This window comes from Panthera leo, chromosome D1 (genome assembly GCF_018350215.1).
Source record: "Panthera leo isolate Ple1 chromosome D1, P.leo_Ple1_pat1.1, whole genome shotgun sequence".
Lineage (NCBI taxonomy): Eukaryota > Metazoa > Chordata > Mammalia > Carnivora > Felidae > Panthera > Panthera leo.
In genome coordinates, this window is record NC_056688.1 from 22,998,755 (window position 1) to 23,019,944 (window position 21,190).

Here is a 21,190-nt window from a genome sequence, read left to right on the forward strand (position 1 = left end):
CTAATGCACTGGTATATAGAAAGACACCGATTCTTCTTTATTGGTCTTCGTCCAGATACCTTGCTAAGTGCCTTTATTATTTCTAATAATTTGCCAGCAAATTGAGAATTCTCTGTATTGGCAATCATGGCAGTTATGGGTTTGATTTTTTTCTTTCCTATCCTTATATATTTTATTTTATTTACATATTTTGTGTCATTCTGTGCTGATCAGAGTCTCCAGTATGATGGCAAATAAAAGATTTTATTTATTTATTTTTTTACTGTTTATTTATTCTTGAGAGAGAGAGACAGAGTGTGAGCAGGAAGGGGCAGAGACAGAGGGTGACACAGAATCCAAAGCAGACTCCAGGCTCTAAGCTGTCAGCACAGAGCCTGAGGTGGGGCCTGAATTGATGAATGGTGAGATCATGACCTGAGCCAAAGTTGGACACTTAACCAACTGAGCCACCCAGGTGCCCCAATAAAAGAGATTTTAAAGAGAATGCTTCCAACATTTCACCATAAAAGTGATGTTTCTTGTAAGTTTTTGTTAAATACTCTTTATCAGATTAAGAAAATTTCCTTTTATTTCTATTTTTCTAAGTGTGTCTAACATGGATATTGAATCGTGTCAAATGTTTTCCTGCCTCTATTCAATCCAGATGAATGACACTTTAAATTTTCTGACTGATTCCTGGGCTGACTCCTTAGTTAAGATGTATTTCCTTTTTTAAATATTGATGGCTTGCTAATATTTTCATAAGATTTTTGTATCTATGTTCATAAATGAGATTGGCCTTTGGTTTTCCTTTCTTATGCCATTCCTTTGTGATTTTAGAATCAAAATCATAAGGACTGGAGAGTTCCCAGTTTTTACTTTTCTCTGGAAGAGTTTGTGTAATATTTGGAATGGTCTGTTACTTGTAAGTTTCGTAAACCTCTCCATAAAACCTATATGGCCTGGTGTTTTCTCTGTGGGAAGATTTTAAACCCCTAATCAGTTTCCTTCATGAGTACAGGACTACATAGGCTTTTTAATTTCTTTTAAGTCATCCTTACTAAGTCGTATTTTTCCTAAGAATCTGTCTATTTCCTAGAACATTGTAAACTGTTGACATAAAGTTTATCACAATATATCTTTATCTTTTATTTTATCTTTACCTTTATTTATTATTTTTAATCTCTACAAGACTTGTACTTTTTATTCCTAAAACTGTTTATTTGTATTTTGCCACAAAGGTAGGTCCATTTTATTAGATTTGCAAAGAACCAACTTTTTTCTTTACTGATCCTCTCCATTTTATCTTCATTTTCTATTCAATTGATTTCTGCCCTTTAGTATCTCTTTTCCTCTGCTTCCTTATTTTCAGTCTTACTAGTTTTCTTTTATAAGCATTTAAGGCTATACATTCCCATGTAAATTCCATTTTTACTACATCCCACACAATTCAATCTGTGGCATTTTCACATTGCACTGCAGTTTTTTCTCTGTTATTGAGAAGCATAATTTTACTTTTCCAAATATATGCCAGTTAAAAATGACTTTTACTATTAACTTCTAAAATAATTGCACCAAGGTCAGAGAATTGGTCTGTATCACACTGATTCTTTGACACTTGAAATATTTATAACTCATAGGCAAAAGATTAATATCCCTAATATAGAATTCCTACCAATCCACAAGAAAAATGACCAACAATCTAATTTTTAAAATGGACAAAAGACAATGAACAGTCAGTACATAGGAAAACAAATTCAAATGACTCATAAACATATGATAGGAAGCCCAACTTCACTCATAGTAATATAAATACAGACCAAAAGGTATTTTTTTTTTTTTAAAACTATCAGATGGGCAAAGATTTAACACCTTGCCCTGGTGAGGATATGAGGAGACAGGCAGATACACATTGCTGGTCAGTAAGAATAAAAACCAGTAACAATTTTGCAGAGCAACTCGGTGATATCTACCAAAATTACCAAACAAAGATGCTTTCATTCAGCAAATTCATTTCCAGAAATCTATTCTATAGATATTTACACCTGTGCAAAATAATCTATGCAGAGGGACATTCATTATAGAACTCCTTAATAAGCAGTCATTTGAAAAAGAATGAAAACACTGTTTAATGAACCATCTGGGAAGATATCAAAGATATGGTAAATAAAAAACTCTGAGGAATACTACCTCCATTTACGGGGGGGAAAAAGATGTTATTAAGTGCACACAGACACATTGTGTGTGATTGTATATATACACACAAGGACATTAAAGACACTGATAAAACTGGTTAGTTCTAAAGGCAATATGGCTGGCCAGGGAATAGAAATGAGAGACTTTTACCATATGCCTTTTAAACTATAGTATCTTTTGGGGCGCCTGGGTGGCTCAGTCGATTGAGCGTCCGACTTTGGCCCAGGTCATGATCTCGCAGTCCGTGAGTTCGAGCCCCGCGTCGGGCTCTGTGCTGACCGCTCAGAGCCTGGAGCCCGTTTCAGATTGTGTCTTCTTCTCTCTCTGCCCCTCCCCTGTTCATGCTCTGTCTCTCTCGGTCTCAAAAATAAATAAACGTTAAAAAAATTTAAAAAAATAAACAAAAATAAACTATAGTATCTTTTGAAAAAAATAATTAAAAAAAAATTTTTTTTAATGAAGTTAATCAAATAATATTGCCTCTTCATGGAAATGCCCATCTGCAACTAGAAAGGAACATGGAAAATAGGCATAGTTCCTTTATGGTAATGGAATTATGTTCTCTAGTGAAAATGATTTAATTTTTAACCAAAACAAAAGCCTATCTGTAAAGTAAAACTTCCTATGATTTCTGGACCCAAAAGCCTACCTTTTTCAATTTCAAGTCTCCCAGTAGACTGTATGAATCCAATCCCATTATCTGCTACACACTGATACAGCCCAGAATCTTCCATGGTAACACCACTGATTTTCAGTCTGTTTCCTACAGTTAGATGTCGTGGGGAAGGATGAACAGGTTGTGCGTTATGAAACCAGGTACGGTTTGGAGTTGGGTTCCCATGAATCTCACAAGTAAATTGTACTGTGGCACCCAGAGAGACTGTCTGATCCTGTAGTCCTTTAGAAATTGAAGCATTTTCTAAAAATAAAACATATAAATTAAACTCTAGCCCTTAAGAGGTACTTTTTAAATTATCACACAAGACACATAAAATCTCTCTACCAATAACTAGTTGAAATCAAATTGCATTGTTTACTCACATTCTCCTACCTGCTATGGTCATCAAGACAAAATTAGAAATGTATTTGAACTTCCTTCTAATCAAATAAACCATATGTTACTAATATTTCATAGTCTCTTTTTCTAGATCTTCCCACCCACTTCTCTCTCTCTCTCTCTCTCTCTCTCTCTGTCTGTTTCTCTCTCTCTCTCTCTCTCACACACACACACACACACACACACACACACACATACATCTTGGGCTTCCCTGAGCATTTGTTTCAGGTGATTTGTTTGAAATAAGTAGTTTCCCATGATTTCACACTAAACAAGAGTCAAAAGAAGAATGTTTATTCACAGGTTAAATTCTTTTTATGGTCAATTCTGCCGTTAGGCTAGATGTTATACTGGGCAGGAAACTTCCTTTACTATCCATCAAGCCACTTTTTCCTAGACCAAGTAAATCATTTAGCAACATTGGAAACATATGCCCAAATTACATGATTATGCATATTAACTTAGACCTGATTATCACGGCACTTTAAATCTCATTTGCCATACACTTACTTAATTCCAGGGTTACCTATGTTGCAAATAAACACATGCAGAAGGTTTACAGCAACTATATTTACTATGAAACCACTTACAACCTATTTTTTTCTGGCTTTCATGAAAATCTGTTTTGATAAAGGAAAACATTTTCTGGTGCTAGACATGACAGTGAGACAGGGAACTGGAAAAAAAAGGAAGGAAAAGCTTTGAGATAAAGAGTATATACACAGCAATGTGGGTGGAAATAATGCAGATAATACAGTGAAAGCATTCCTTAAGGGAAAATAAAATGAAATAGATTTCTTTTTGAGGTGACCTTTTCTAGTCAGTACTGTTAGGTACTCCTACTAGGTCCAACACACTGACACAGCCTAGAATCTTCCACATCATTAGGAAGGAAGAACAAGCTTTGCGTTGCATAACCAGGTTGAGGGGGAGGTTCCCATAAACATCCCAAGTGAAATGTTCTGTGCCACCAAGAAATACTGCTGAAATCAGCAGTCCTTTAAAAAAAAAAAAACAAAAAACCGAAGCTTCTTGTGACATCATATGTGAAGACGTTATTTACGTGTCATTTATAGTTCCCAAATAGATCTTCCATTCAAACATCAGTTAGACCAGAAAAATAGCCTGACCCAAAAAGCAATTTAAGAAGTAACGTCTTACCAAGCACATTAACCACGTAAGTCACGTGTTTTATGTCTCCAGACTTGTTTCCCACTATACAAGAATAGTTTCCAGAGTCCACCGGGTCAATGCTGTCTGTGGCAAGATGGGAATGCAACCTTCGCCAGTTGCTTCCCGGCACAGCGTCCTGACCGTCCTTCAGCCAGTGCACTTGAGAAACTGGGACCCCACTCACCACACACTCCAGGGTGACGGGGCTATGAGAAAGCACAGCTAGTGCCTGTGAAAAGGTGGGGTGAAGAATGTGAAAATCGTCGGAAGAAGGGCCTGGAAAAAGAAGGGAACCAAAAAATGTCATTATTAAACATCCACTTCCAATCTGTTCCTTACCAAATCTGCAAGCTTTCTCATCTCCCCATTTATTCTTCTTTATGCCACAAGGTCCTACATGGTAGCTTAATATATTTTTAGTGGAGAATTAAAATGAAAACACTTTGTGGCCCCTTAGGGCTATCTCTGCATTAGCAGTTTAGATATGCAGAATTTTTGACCAATCCAGAAACCACCACTTCGTTGTGCTTTGACCACTGGTTCTAGCTGAGTTCGGCTACCGTAACAGCTATTAATTTTTATTAAAATTTATTAAAATTTTACCGTAATAGCTACCAAACAGCTATTAATTTTTCATAATTCAGTTAGCCACCAATTTGATTACCACTGTTATAAAGTTATATTGTCTCTACTATTTCTTTTTATTTGAGCAAAGGGTCAAGTTCTCCGTCTGGTTTCCACTCTGTCATCCTGACCAAAATTCTCTTCTAAAAATTCATTATCGGGGCGGGGGGGGGGGGGGGGGGGGGGGGGGGGGGGGGGGCCGGGGGCCGGGGAGGCACCTGGGTGGCTCAGTCGGTTCAGCATCCAACTTTGGCTCAGGTCATGATCTCACGGTTCATGAGTTCAAGCCCCACATTGGGCTCTCTGCTATTAGCACAGAGCTCACTTTGGATTCTCTGCCCCCTGCCCCGCGACTCTCCCCTGGTCACACTCTCTCCCTCTCTCTCAAAATAAATAAATACATAAATATTTTAAAAAATTAATCAATGAATTAAAAATTCATTATCTTTTAAACACATGTACAGTACTATACTATAATGCATTCGTGTATTTAATTTTTTATAAGACTTTCTTATGATAAGCAAATAGGATCTGCAAGAAAAATTCACTCTGATTTTCCAGTGCTTTCTAAAGAATGCTTCAGAGGAAGCTTCTCCTGAGGAATGCTTCTGGTTACCGTTATTCTCCCAAATACTTACGACTGACAAGAAGCTTTCGGCCAATGGGTTCAACTTTTAATTCATGAGTGACAGGATTAAAAGCTGCACACTTATATGATCCCTTGTCCTCTGAAGATACATTCAGAATCTGAAGATTCCCTGATGGAAGGATTAAGTACTTCTCTGAGGAAAGAAGGGAATGCAGTTAGGCCTCTATATGAAAGACCCCAATGAAAACAAAGGCTAGCAGTCGTCCTTTCAATTTAGACATCAGAACAGCAGCAACAATCAGAGAAAATTTATTAAATGAAAGAAAGGGGAAGTCAAGGCGGGGGGGGGGGGGAGTCAATAGTTCTAGAGTAACAAAATCGAACCCATCAGAAACATCTGACCTCAGACCATTTGTTGAGCCCACTGAAAGCACAAGCATATGTAGAAAGAGATACAATGCCCACAGCCCCCACCTTGAGCAAACCTCTCCGGACAGCACTCACTGATCCGCCAGTGTCCACTCATGTCTACCCGTTCATTTTTTTCTCAACAAATACACACTGGGTGCCTGTATTGATCCAGGCACAAGTGATACAATAAAGAAAGCAGACTGCAAGCCCTGCACTCATGCAGCCAACATTCCAGTGCAGGAAATGGGGGCCGCAAAGAAAGGGATAAATAACAGACAAACAACCAGAAATCTGTCTATTACAACGCTGTGGAAACTTTAAAAAGCAGCTAAGTAAAGGGGACACAGAGCAATGGGGCATGGCATGGTATTTTACATAGAGCCATGATGAGGGAGGTCTTCTCAGAGGAAGAAATATCCGAGTGGAACCCTGAATGAATGGAGGGAATCTGGGATTGTAATCATTTCTACAGTGTAACCACTCATGCCGGTCTTCTTCCGACTTCTGAGAGTAGAGGCAATATAGCTTATGCATTTTTGTAGCCACAGTCCTTAGGACACGGAGTTCAACAGCAGGTTGCTTCATGACATTTGTTCTGTGGGTACCACTGGCTTTTTGTTGAAGGTCTCACCTGTGGAATGTTTCAGCCACTTTCCCCGGATTTTATAGCGCACCTCAGCCTTGGGGTTACTATCTGGTACTTTGCAGCCAATGAAACCGGTACTCTTTTCTTCCGCTGTAATAACCTGCTTTGTTGGTGAACCAAAATCACCAAGAACTAAAATACATAAGTAAATAAGTAGAAAATTAATTGATTAATCAATGCAAATGTGAACGCTCCCCAAGGAAGTTTAAAAACTAGAAGCCACATCTTGCAACGCGGCCGTTTGCGGCAGCTAACCCCAGTTCACAGAGGAGCGTGATTTTTTTATCTCAGGAAGGGGCTGGAGTAGAGATGCCCGGTTGAGGCCTAGAGCTAAGTCACGGCACCCTTTTCCAGAAGCCAACGCTTCCAGGAGACTACAAGACAAACAAGCAAGCGGCCCTTAAAACATGGATGAGAACCATAAAGCATAGTCATTCCCATTCTGTCAAGAGACATCCTTTTCTAATCCAGTCCCTCATGAACACCCACTTTCCCTACGCATCTTTATGCTGTTTGTCGCTACTCACACTGCAATAAAATGGCTTTCAGGAACAAACCCAATTCCTCTCACTACTAAGAGTTCGCTACAGATGGAGCCTGCGTGGAAGGGTTCTTTATGATCTGCAGTGCTGAAAGCATCCAGCCGCCTGCCACTAGGAGTTCAGCCTTCCCGTGTGAGTCCTGGAGCTGTCCATGGGTCAAAGCTCTACGAAAACATTTACTCTTCTCAGTTACGACAAACTCACTACTCCTGGGGGATCCAGATTTCTTCTGTAAATAGGGGTGCCCCGACAAAGACATCTTCCATTACTGGAAGCCATCACCATTTGAAAGGCAGATGGCTCAAACCTACTAAGAAAACCACCACGTTCCAGATTTTCCATAAGTTCAATACCCGACATTCCTTTCTCTACAGTCAGTGATTTCATTCCTCCTTCTTTAGCCTGGTTTCAATTAAATAAACTAAAATCACTCAGTGATCAAGACAAATAGAACAATTAGATGTGAGCGAGATACGGGACTGCATGAAACAACTGAGTGTCAAAGTTGACAACAGCTTTTTTGTTGCTGCTGCTATTAAAGGACCTCTAAATATTCGCAAAGAAATTCAGAATTTGCATTAGAAAACTCTCCTAACCATGTAAGAGTTACTTCCATGCCCCTGTTACACGGGAAGACAGGAGGCCAAGCTCACGGAGGTTCAAGTGCATTTCCCCCAGCTCAACAGTGAGAGTCAAGGCTGAGATGAGGACGCTATGTGTTTACTCCAAAGCCCACGCTCTTCCCTCTATTCACACATGCAAGTACCAGCATTCTAGTTTCTAGGAAAAAGCATAAATCTGAGGGATAAAATTAAACTCACCAGCAGTAGATACTGTTGCAGGGCCGCTCACAATTGCTCCGATGCTATTGTTGGCAACGCACTGGTAGGAACCCGAAAGGGAGGGATTAAGGGACAGAATAGTCAAAGTCCCCTGTTGCATCTTAATCTGTTCCATGTTTCTATCCAGTCTTTTTCCATTATGCAACCATGAGATATGAGCGGTCACAGGCTTAGCAGAACAATGGAGTACTACGGGTCCACCAAGTCTCTGGACAGCGGACAGTGGCTCAGAAATAAAAGATGGTGCCAAGTCTACCAGGAAACGTTCCCACGTGCAAAGAGGTGGGGAGAACAGGAGAGAAAGGAGGTAAGGGGAGAGAGAAGAGTACATTGAATGCATTTCATCTGAATCTATGGAACCAGAGGCAATTCCGTATTTTATCCATACCTGTTACAGTTCTTAATGCTTGTACAAGTTCTAGGAACATTCTGATATGACTATTTTTGGAAGTAAAAAAGGGCAACGCGTGAAGCTAGGACTTAAGGACCAGGGTAGAATAGGTGAAAAACCTTATGGTGTAAATCCGACAAAATACCAATTCTTTAAGTGAGAAAAAGCAAACTGCTCTGTGTATGAAGTAGCTTCTGAGAAATGGAAGTCAAGAATCTGAGGGGCTCCTGAGCGGCTCAGTCAGTTAAGTGTCCAACTCTGGCTCAGGTCATGATCTCGCGGTTCACGAGTTCAAGCCCCGCATCGGGCTCTGTGCCAATAGCTCAGAGCCTGGAGCCCGCTTCGGATTCTGTGTCTCCCTCTTTCTCTGCCCCTCCCCTGCTCACACTCTCTCTCTCTCTCTCAAAAATAATTTAAAAAAATATATATGAAAAACTGAAGATAACTTGCAAAGTAAAAAGAATTCTCTCCTACATTACTAAGCACTTGATTTTAAAGAGTAAATTATTGTATAAATAGTGGCTACGGTCTTCTTTCCTAGAAAGAAAGAATAGAAAATAGAAAATAACATTCAACTTTAATAGAAAATAACATTCAACTTCTAGGAAAGCAGAAGCAGAACATTAGGAAGCCAGGCTGAAATACAGTCTACCCTTTTTTGGAGCATCGATCTTAATATTTTTATTTGGTGTTTAGAATAGTTTCATTTGTTAGACCTTTTCCTCAGCAACTTGGGGGAGAGGGTGAATTCTTACACTAACATACAAAACAAATCCCCCTCCACCCCCCAAAAGAGTGAGGGGGACAAGAATACTGTTAATCTGGGGGAATAAAGTACTTCCAAAAAAAAAAAAAAAAAAAAAGACCAATAAATTCCTGACTCTACTTTCGCAGGATATTTAATTAGATATGAAGATTAAGGGAAGTGCCTCTCTTGACTAAATCTGAGGTGGTTGTTTAGCAAAACAAAAACAGAAATAAAACCAGCGAGCCAAGATTTTTGCTTACAAATCCAATATAGTTATAAAATATTCTTAACAGAGACAACAAATATTACTTAATGAATAAACATCACTCGCATTTCTATATACTTACAAAGAAATCTCTCCACAGACCTAAAATTACTAGAGATGCATGTGGGCTTGGGCTTATAAACACATTTAACACTAAACACTTTTAAGCTTTTCAGTGACCCAGAAGCAGAGAGAATCTCAGACAAGCTCAGGCGAGAAAGTGGCAGATCTGGGATTTGAACCAAGTTCTCTTGCTCCAAGACGAGCACTGATATGTGCTGATTCTAAAATTTCTTCGGTCGTATGTAGTCAGCATTTTATTCCTGTTATAATCTCCAAAATCAGATATTTGTAACATATCCTCTTACGGAAAAGAGCAGGCTAGGACAATATTTGTTTTTAAGGCAACAAGAGGAATGAATTTATAAGGACAATGATGGGAAGGCCTGCCAGTGCCCAGAAGCACTACTAAGAGATCCTTAAATTGCTGAATTAATCAGTTTTTAAGTAATTTGGCGGGGTCAAACAAATCTTAGAAACGTCTTTGGAAATCATTATTATCAGCAAAGATTTGAAGCTGAAGTCTGTTTTGTATAGGATTAGGATTAAGATGAGGAAAAGCTTCAGTTAAGACATGACCATTCTTGGGGTGCCTGGGTGGCTCAGTCTGTTGGATGTCTGACTTTTTTTTTTTTACTGTTTATTTATTTTGGGGAGAGACAGACACAGAGCGCAAGCAGGGAAGGGGCAGAGAGAGAGGGAGACACAGAATCCAAAGCAGGCTTTAGGCTCTGAGCTGTCAGCACAGAGCCCGATGCGGGGCTCGAACTCACGGACTGTGAGATCGTGACCTGAGCCAAAGTCGGACGTTCAACTGACTGAGCCACCCAGGCACCCTGGGTGTCCGACTCTTGATCTCAGCTCGGGGCATGATTTTGCAGTGCAGTGAGTTCAGGCCCCACACTGACAACATGAAGCCTGATTGGGGCTCTGTCTCTCCTCTCTGCCCTTTCCCCACTTGTTCGTTCTCTCTCTGTCCCTCTCAAAATAAATTAAGTAAAAACTTAAACAACAACAACCACAACAAAAAGACATGACCATTCCTGGGGACTGATGACAAGCATTGAGCCATATAGAGAACTGCTGAATCGCTATATTATATTCTGAAAACTAATAGAACACTGCATGGTAACTATACTGGGATTAAAATTTAAAACCTGAAAAAAACAAAAACACAACCATTCTTCAGCTCTTACCTGAATTCACGGAAGGACACAGAATCGCAAGAGTAACAACATACAGCAGTGTCTGTAAGGGCCGAGGATCTGGATGCATAGCGCCAGATTACAGAAGCAGGTAGGACAGACTTCCAGGCTTTGGCTCACTAAAAGACATCCAGGAAAAAAAAAAAAAGAAGAAGAAGAAGAAAGAGAGAAAGAAAAGATCATCTAAACACCCCAAAACAGCTGAAATCTTGTATCTGAGTAGTCAGGGTTGTGAGCATGATGGCTGCCGTCGATTTTGAAAGCTCTGTATAGAGTGCGGCAAATACAAGGCACTTAATGGTCCGTATCTCCCCGATTCACAAACCAATCTCCAGACACTAAATAAACATGGAAGCTCTGCTCATCCTTCCAAGGTACTAGGATGCCTCTTATTGTACAGAATCAATCATCTCAAATGAACATGTTCAACTGCCTTTAGTGCATTTGTTTGCACATTTCACAAGGATCGAAAACCCAACACCACCAAAATGCCCCACCACCCCCTTGACAGTCCTAAAATAGACACAGTAATAACAAAATAACAGCAAACGTTTACATGGTGCTGAGTATGTGCCAGACAGCATTTCAATGTTTTGTGTATACTAATGAAATCTTCAGACAACAACCCCAGGATATAGCTACTGGGTTTCTTCCCTTTTTTTCAGATGGGGGACTCAGACTCATGGATTGTTCAAACAGATTTAAGGGCAGACTTGTGTGGGGATCAAGCTTGGCATGTCTGCAGATCATCCAAAGACCACTGTGGTGAGACTAGATGGGACTAAGCCAGGAAGGGAAGAGGGAAACCAAGTAGGAGGTAATGTAATCACTCAGGAGGGAGGTGAGCACACGGTGGGGCAGACCAGTGAGTCAACTGTGGAGGTGGTGAAGAGTAACGAGATTCAGAATATATTCTAAAGGTAAAACCAACAGAATTTGCTGAAGATCTGGATATAGAGTATGATCAAAAGATGTGTCAAGGCTAACTTACTATTTTGTGTAACAGAATCAGTAACAGTTCTGTTTACTGAAGAGGGGAAGGCAGGAAAAGGGGGGACAGACTGAAGAGGAGGTTAGTCAGCCGTTCCGTTTTGGGAAGGTAAGTCTGAGATATCCATGAGGCATCCAAGTACTACTGTCAAGTTCACAGTCGCAGACAGGAGTCTGGAGCTGTGTAGAGAAGTCAGAGCTGGAAATACAGATGCCAGAACTATTAGAGCCTTAGTGCTAGATGAGCTCTAAGGAAAGTATGACAGAGGAGAGGAGAGCCCAGGCAGAAGCCTTGGAATACTTCAACCTTTAGAAACCAAACAGACAAGGAAGCAGCAAGGGAGACTAACAGCCAATGAAATAGGAAGAAATCCAGGAGAATGTTGTGTCCATGGAGAAAAATGGAAAATATTTCTAGAAGAAGGGCATGTTGCAAACACTGCTGAAAAGTGAGACACCATCTTGAAGACACGTTGGGGCACAGGTGATACAGACAAGAGTGGTTTCAATGGTGGGGAGACTAACATCTGATGGTGGGTTCAGAACAGAACGGGAAGGGAGGAAACGAAAAAAGCACAGACAACTCCTTCAAGGACCTTGCTATACAAGGCCAGCAGAGGGGTGCTGGGTGGCTCAGTTAGTTAAACATCTGACTTGATTTCCACTCAGGTCATGATCTCACAGTTCATGAGATTGAGCCCCAAGTGTCGGGCTCTGTGCTGACAGTGCAGAGCCTGCTTGGGATTCTCTCTCTCTCCCTCTCTGCCCCTTCCCTGCTCATGCATGCATGCACTCTCTCTCTTAACATACATACATACATACATACCAAAAAAAAAAAAAAAAAAAAAAAAAACGGGCAGCAGAAAAATAAGGAGAATTGCTGTAGACACATGACAGTCAAGGGAAGGTTTGGTTTTGTGTTTTTGTAACACAAAGACAGTATAGCATATTTAGGTAAAGCTAAAAAAAAAAATAAAAAACAAAAACAAAACAGCACAGGCAAGGATGTGGGAGAAAATCACTACCATGCATTGTTGGTGGAAATATAATCAGTAAATTCTTTCTGGAGGGAATTTAGCGATATCTATCAAAAATCATTCATCTGTGCAACAAATACTTAAGGAATGCTTATTAATTACATGCCAGGAAGTATTCTAGAAGCTAGAGAGAGAACAATGTAAAAATACATGAGTAGGAACAAGTAACACAGACAAGAATGTACACCTTATCTTCTAGTGGGAATGATGGACAACAAACACGATAAAATTACTAAAATTAACAATGTCTATGCCATCCTCCAGATATGATCCATTCTCCCTCCTCCGTGCTGCCTCTACACCTTGGACATATGTCTATCATCCCACTCATCATTGTGTTCTATAATTTATCTGGTTACATACCTTTGTCATCCTTGAAGGCAAGAATGGCCTCACATTTAACTCTGTAAATTCTAAAACCTAGCAGAAAATAGGCACAGAACATTTTTTTTTTTAATGTAAGTAATACCTTAATATAATGCAATTCCCAGAAATACCTTAAAGAGTATTTAGTGAGAACTTTCATGTCATGTGAATTCCGCATATTCTAGCTATATTTTTTTCCTTTATTTATTCACGCATATATATGATTTCTTAAATCAAAAATAAAGTGTCTACTATAGATAGGCCAGGCACTTTGTTAGATGAGGGATCCAAAGAGTAGTTACTCTGTCTGCAAATTCTCCCAGACATTCCTACTTGGCCAGGGTTGGACACAGCTTCTGTGACTATGGAACACAACAATGTAGCCAAAGAGCTACAGTAATGACATTTTAGAACTGTGAATTTTATGTGCATATTCACTCCTGCAAAGGTTAATTCTAACCATTGGTAACACTGGGTAGAAATACAAAGGCACCTTGAGTATGACTTTAAACAAATCAAAGTGTCACAAAAAATTGAAAATTAAAAAAAATAAAAAAGAAATCAAATAATGTCTCCCGGGATCTGCTCACTTCTCTATGGCATGCAATCCCAAATCTACAGGTTGCAAACTTAAGTGTATCTACATCACAGACTATCAGTTCATGGATTGCCTTCTACGTTTTTTCTTGCTGACCTCTTTTAAAAGTGGGAGAGGATATTTTGGTACCACTCATTGGCGGAAGGGGCCAGCTGTGTGAAAGCTTTTTTCGGTTTATTTGAATTCTCACTTGGTTCAAGGGCAAGGACTGACACACCACTGGTGAGCAGTCAAGGCAAAGTAAACATTCAAACAACTTGTTAACAGGAGACGCTGTCCTGAAAGAATGAGGACAAGGAGGGGTGTTCTTCCTTTTGCCAAATCTTTCCTCAACTATTTATTTATTAAAAAGCGGTGAAACAAATTCCAGAGTCAACTTTAACCCTAGCACACGATCTGCTGAGTTATTTTACAGCTGTCCTTTAAATCTTCACAGTTCATTACTACCTAAATAGTTATCCCACAGGACCATCCTTTTTTAATTCTATCTTTCTATTAGGTTACTCGCAACATGCTGCCAGTTGACTTTGGAGGTTGGAAAGAACTTAGGACCATAACGTAAATATTTGTTGACTTGGTTTACATTTATCCAAGGAGAAAGCTTGCTCCATCTGTTAGAGAACCATGGTAATGAGGACCCGGACCTGGATTCCATTGCTATAGGAGTCAGGTACCTTAAAATTACATTTAACAGCCACCAAGAGTAATGTAGGTCCAATCTCACCCACAAAGAGAGTGACATGATGTATAAAACAGAATCTATCCATTAGCACTACTGGAAAACTGCTCAATGCTATGTCACTTTCAAAAGTTCTATCTTTGTTTAAAAAAAAAGAAAACGTTTAATATTGGTCTTCTAGTTTTTGAACTAAGAAGGTACTGGAAAACAACTATGGCCTTTAACACATATGTCACTTTTCCTACCTACAGAAATTTACCTGGGCAAGAGACAACAGCTTTAATTTCCTCTGCACAGAAATACTTATCCTATCCTCCTCTTACCCTCTCTTCTGATCTGGAAACAGTGGGCAACAGAGAAAAGGTCCATGGTAGGATCACAACAGCCCAGTCCTCCACACATCATTTTTGCCACATCACTTGCCAAAGGCTGTCTGACCTCTTGTTCTAGCATGTATAACATTCAAATATTCTCATGCAAACATTAAAAACAGGGGCGCCTGGATGGCTCAGTCGGTTAAGCGTCCAACTCTTGGTTTCAGCTCAGGTCATGATCTCAAGGTTCATGAGTTTGAGCTCCATGTCAGGTTCTGTGATGACAGCACAGAGCCTACTTGGGATTCTCTCTCTCCGACTCTCTCTGCCCTTCCCCTGCTCATGCTCTCTAAATAATAAATAAATAAATAAATAAATAAATAAATAAATAAATAAAACTTAAAAAAATTAAAAACAGAATTCTGATTTAAATCATACTGTCATGTTTTCAGCTTCAGTGTTTTTCTCATTTAAAAATTTTTTAAAGTACCCAATGTGGTTAACATAATGCCAGACGATATTTTTAAACAAAATATTCAAGTTTTCTTCACATATTCTCCATTGAATATGTTACTTTCACAAAGTGGGAAACTGTTAACAGAAAGTTTCTACAAATGCTCATTGACCAAAACAAAAAACAAAAAAACCCAAAAAACCCTACACATTCATAACAGAAAATCTGGGAAATGCATAAATGATGAACCAAAACAAGTCAACACAATTCTACCACCTTAAGATAACACATCAATATTTTGATGCATTTCCTTCTAATCCTTTTCGTATATGTGTTTATGTACATAATTGCAGTCATAACATGTGTGCAATACAGTTTTAAACCTGCTTTATCCATTTTTTATCTAATGATCATTTTTACTTATTAAATAATTCATAAACACAATTTATAACAGTGATTGATAACTTTATTGAATAGACATACTTTAGTCACTCTCTTCTGGATAATTAGGTACATTTTCTACTTTTTATTTATTTTTTTTTAATGTTTGTTTATTTTTGAGAGAGACAGAGCATGAGTAGGGGAGAGGCAGAGAGAGAGGGAGACACAGAATCCAAAGCAGGCTCCAGGCTCCGAGCTGTCAGCACAGAGCCCAGCGCCAGGCTCGAACCCACGTAAGATCATGACCTGAGCCGAAGTCAGATGCTTAACCGACTGAGCCACCCAGGTACCCCAGGTACATTTTTGATATGTGTGCGTACACATGTGTATTTCCTTGCTATTACAGATAATGCTGTCATGAATCTTTGTCCGTAAATCATTAATCACTCTTCTATTTATGTCCTTAGGATAGATTTTTTAAAGTGGAATTACTGAGTCAAGGAGTATAAACATTTTTAATACTCCTAACTTATATACTGGCAAGTAGTTTTCCCCCAAAATGGCAATAATGCATAACTCTATCCCCCAGTAAGCACCATCAACACAGTAGGGGGGTAGACTCCCAGTCACCAGAGTATGGTTTACATCCCTACTCTGCGGTGAACAAAGCTTGGATGTAACATATGAATTTGAGCAATTCATTAAAATATCTGTGAAGGCATAGAGCAACATTTACTGCCTAATCTTATGAGAGACTTTTAAAAATAATATTCAAAATATACATAAAACTACAAAAAAATAAAATAAAAGGAATGGATGCTGCAGGCCACATTCATCAACCTTGTTAATCTCTGAATTTTAATTACAAAAAACACCACGGACACAAAAATCTCTGCTTTTTACCCAAAATTTATTGTAAAATAGGATACGGGTCACTGTTGTTATACTGGGTGATTTTAATTTGTAACATGCATTTCTCTAAAAATAAATTTGTGTGTGAAAACTGCTGACAGACGTTTTTTGGCAATATTTGCTGGCATTAAAAATAGTAAATTACCATTCATTTCAAAGCTTTGTTCTCCCTTCCCTACTGCTTTTCTTGTCCAAAAAGCATTTAAACACCTCTACGTCCCTAAACTACTAGAGGCAGTAAAATAATTCAAGGCATTGGATTTTTTTTTTAAGAGAGAGGGAGAGAGACAGAATGCAAGCAGGGAAAAGGGACAGAAGGGGAGAGAGACAGAGAATCCCAAGCAAGATCCATGCTAAGCACCGAGCCCAACACAGGGCTCAATCCCACGATCCTGGGATCATGAGCTGAGCCCAGATCAGATGCTCAAAACACTTGAGGCACCCAGGTGCCCCAAGGCACTGGATTTTAAACTGGATTTGTTCTTGCCTTACTATAGGGCTTTAACAAAGACATGATCAATTCCCATGTGAAAATCTGAACTCTTGAGACTTATCCAACTCACTGGTCCCAGAAGAAATTAACATGACCATGAGGAAGTTCTTCTACCCTGATCATAACTTCAGTTACAGCCAACATAATTCTATTATTTTCACAGCAGTTCTGAGTGGCTGATTAAGTGTCTGAGAAGATCCTCCCAAGAAAGCACCTGGTAGGACAATCTCTCCAAGGAAAAGACTATAAGCTACAAAAAAAAAAAAAAAAAAAAAAAAGAACAGCTAGGCGGAGTGCCACCATTAAACCTACAAATCGGGACAACCCTTTCCTTCATGCTATAAAAATCGTTGGAGGACCCTCCACTTTTGCATGGGATGAGTGCTGTTCCTGGAGTCTTAGCTTGATGTTCCCAAAGAATGACTGGTATCTCCTAACTTATTAAGCTTTCTTTAAGCCTCTCCTTCACATCTACACAGAAGGCAATCTGTCTTGTATAGCAAACTATTTTTAGGCCAGGCCCAGGATTACCAGCATTTCTGTTGGCAAAAGCAAGCTAAAGGTATGCCTGGTCTTAGAATAAGAAAGGAAATACTTCCCTAACATTTACTTAACTTATTGTTCAGGTTGTGAACTTAATGCTTTTATAACCTCTTTTCAACATGCTGCCAGAATAATCCTTTGGGAAAAGTCTTTCCTGAATTTCTCGATTTGATTCTTTTGTTTTTAAAGCAATGCCTTTGCTTTCCTAAGGATGATCAAAGCTGTCTCCCTGAATCATCCCCCTCCCCAGAGTCCTATATCAAATTTTCTTATAGTTCTCTTTCAGGTTCAGGGAATAACTGTGATTAATCTGTGAACAAAACCTCCACTTGGGACCCGGATAGGTTTTCAAAACAGAAAAGTCTTTAAGTTGGTTTCCTTTTTTAAAAACAATTTCCTTCTTGAAAAATAAAAGATTGGTCTTTATTTGCAAATAATCTCTTCCATAACATGCTATTTCTCAGCTGTTGATTTTAAAAAGTGGATCTTCTGCAGTAACTAAGCAAAAGAAAAAACAGGTTTACCGAAAAATTTTTGAATACTAATCAAGATTAATTCAGCACAATTTCAATTACGGAAGTCAAACATACACTTCTTCTTTTTCCCAGCCCACTGAGCTACCCTGACCTTAATCACATCAAATTGTAAATCTCCCATAAAAGTTTTCCTCATTCTGAATATTTGAATAATTTACCTAAGCAGCTAATACCATTTTCTACACAGACTTCTCAAAGAACCCTACCTTTTCTACGAGACATTCATCCAATCAAAGAATTTCATACATAGGGAATCTACTTTGGGCAAGAACCTACAAGGGGTACAAAGATAAGGAAGATGAGGCAGGCATCAGGCATCATTCCTGAACTAAAGGATTCTGCAGCCTAATTGAGAAAAGAGGGCACAATCATAATTGGCTTTGGAACAAAGTATCATTAAGTGCAATGAGCGTGTGAAATATATTCAGAGTTCAAAGCAGAGGAACCCATCTTTTATTCAACAAATATTACATCAGGCTGTGCTGGGAACTCAGCCACAGACAGATAGGACGTCTGTCTCCCTGAGGTTCACGGTCGCGTGAGGGAAGGGACAACTAAGAAGCCACCCAAACACAGACTCACCTAACAGAACTAACATTTTTGCCACAAGGGCTCCTGTGGTTATTTCACTTTTTGGATGGCTTTTTATTCAGCGTCAGAACTTTTTCAATTAGAAGCAAAAAAGGAGTACTTCGATATTACAGCTTCGGGCAAAGACACACCCACCAGTTTACGTGACCCCACAGCGTTTAGTCGGAAAGTATCGTACAGGAGAATTGGAATGGCCCGCCGTGTTTGGATGAGCCCAAAACACTGTGCTCTGTGTACAGATGCCATGTGAGTGGGAGATCAGTGAGCATTTTCTGCTAATCTATCTGTGCTGTGAGCACCATTTCTGAGAGTTGGGGAGCACTCCCATGTTTAGCCTTTATTTTGCCATGAAGTGTTTTTCTGTACCGTAAGCTTTTAAGTGCAATGTAAGTGAAGACCACTGTGAGCCTTAAAAAGACTCATTGTCTGAAAGTCAACTTCCTGTCTCTCCGCTGTCTCGAGAGGAGGACTTCCTCATGGTCCTCCTCCTCCAGCCACCAGCCTCAAGTCTTCTCTTCCTTGGTTGAGCACAGTAAACTCACTGCACTGTATTTAAGAACATCCTGTACTTACTTACTTTCAAAATACTGTTTATCACCTGTACAATTTTTTTTTAAACAAATTTGTTTTTATCGCTCAGTTGACTTTTTTTTCCACCCATGAAAACCGTGGCTATCTTGGATTGGGATGGAATACGTCATGATTATTTTTTCCCATCAAAATCAAGGAAATGGTTTTTGCTAAGAGGTAAAGCTTTTACGGAATAGAGGTTTTCAAGAATTAAAGTAGTTAAGTGAGGGGGGGGAGGTGGCTGAGCCACAGACTAAAGCAGAGATACTGCAGGAAACACAGAAGGGTCACTTCACCTGGACTTAGAGAAGGTTTAAGAAGACACCTCAGAACAATGATCAGGAGAATTGATAGAGGGCTCTGGGGGGCGGGAGAGAGGAAAAGCAAGGGGAGGTGGTACTCTGAAACATGAAGAGCGATGTGTGTGCAGAATTAGAAAGAGCAAGGAGGTGGGGCGCCTGGGTGGCTCCATCGGTTAAGCATCCAACTCTTCTTCAGCTCAGGTCATGATCTTGCGGTTCATGAGATAGAGCCCGGTGTCGGGCTCTGCACTCACAGTGTGGAGCCTGCTTGGGATTCTCTCTCTCTCTCTCTCTCTCTCTCTCTCCCTCTCTCTCTCTGTCACTCCCCCGTTCTCACGCTCTCTCTCCCTCTCTCTCAAAATAAATTAATAAACATTAACAAAAGAGTAAGGAGGGGCACCTGGGTGGCTCAATCGGTTGGGCGTTGGACTTCGGCTCAGGTCATGATCTCACAGCTTGTGAGTTTGAGCCCCACATAGGGCTCTGTGCTGACCGCTCAGAGCCTGGAGTCTGCTTTGGATTCTGTGTCTCCCTCTCTCTCTGCCCCTCCCCCGCTCACACTCTGTCTCTTTCTCTCTCAAAAATAAATAATAATAAAAAAAGAGTAAGGAAGTATGGCTGCAGATAAGAGGAGAAAATATGGGGTACCAGGTAAGGTGGCATAGTTAAGCAGAAGCTGCAGCATACAGAAGAAAAGAAATCAGGTCAAGGTATCAGCTTTTATCATGAGAGGGGAGTACTAATGGCTCCTAAGCAGGCAAGGGACAAGATCTGACTTGTGCCTTTGAAAAATCATTTACACTGCAATGTGGAGCATGGCCGAGGGACGGAAGAGAAGTTAGAAGGCCCTGGCGAATGAGGGTGGAGATGTGTACTAGAGAAATACCAGGGGATAGATTTAAAAGATTTTAAAAAATTTTTTCAACATGGACATATTTACCAGATGTTATTAAGAGGTGGCATTGATAGAACTTAATAGTGAATGATTTGGACTGGGAAAGAACCGGTCTCTTAGACATCTTTGAAATTCACTACCGTCCACTCATCTGTTTCCCCTCCCCAGTGCTTTGACCTTAAGTAAAAGAACAAGGCTGCTGTCCAGATTTCTACTTGGACAAGTGAGTGAGTGCTTGACATGTGTTCACTTAAGCACAGGAAATACACGAGAAGCAGCAGGGTTTTCCATGGCTTGTTGTCGCTGTTTTGATGGCAGCGTGAATGCAGAGTGCATCCCGTAAGGCGTAGAGAAAATGAGCTGGGTTGGGCATAAGTGGAACTCTAAGAAAGAGACCAAGTAGGCACAGAAAGAAGCCTGAAGTGCTTCAGAGATTGGAGGGGGACAATAACAGAGAGACGAGATTGTGCTCCCTTTTGAGGAGGTGCTCCCTTTTAATCCTTATTAAAAAAAAAATCCACTACATTGGAAGGAGTAGCAATTCCTCATTCAAAATAATCCACCTTATCAATACCATGAATACAAACTTTTAAAACGAAAAAGAAAATGGGGATGAAATAGGGATGGACACTCGAGTTTCTTAAAAATGAGTTTCAAAATGTCACCGAATTTCACACACATATACCCTTCAAAGGTACTACGGTTTAGGGTGATCAGACACATTCCTCAACTGCTGACTCCTTCATGATCGCTCCAGCCTTTGATCTGCGACAGTCCTCACGCTGTACACACGGGGCCTCA

General features: G+C 39.8%; 1 protein-coding gene across 3 annotated transcripts in view; it reads right to left on the minus strand.

The window, feature by feature from the left end:
* The window catches only part of CDON (cell adhesion associated, oncogene regulated), a 101,660-nt gene that overhangs the window by 55,512 nt on the left and 24,958 nt on the right, over positions 1 to 21,190 (minus strand). For all 3 annotated transcript variants that reach the window (XM_042905687.1, XM_042905685.1, XM_042905686.1), the window contains exons 2-7: positions 10,720 to 10,847; positions 8,039 to 8,311; positions 6,661 to 6,807; positions 5,668 to 5,811; positions 4,394 to 4,681; positions 2,825 to 3,094 (exon numbers count right to left, since the gene is read on the minus strand). In XM_042905687.1, coding sequence (XP_042761621.1) covers positions 2,825 to 3,094; positions 4,394 to 4,681; positions 5,668 to 5,811; positions 6,661 to 6,807; positions 8,039 to 8,311; positions 10,720 to 10,798 — 1,201 coding nt within the window. In that variant the 5' untranslated portion in view covers positions 10,799 to 10,847. The remainder of the gene's footprint in view (positions 1 to 2,824; positions 3,095 to 4,393; positions 4,682 to 5,667; positions 5,812 to 6,660; positions 6,808 to 8,038; positions 8,312 to 10,719; positions 10,848 to 21,190) is intronic.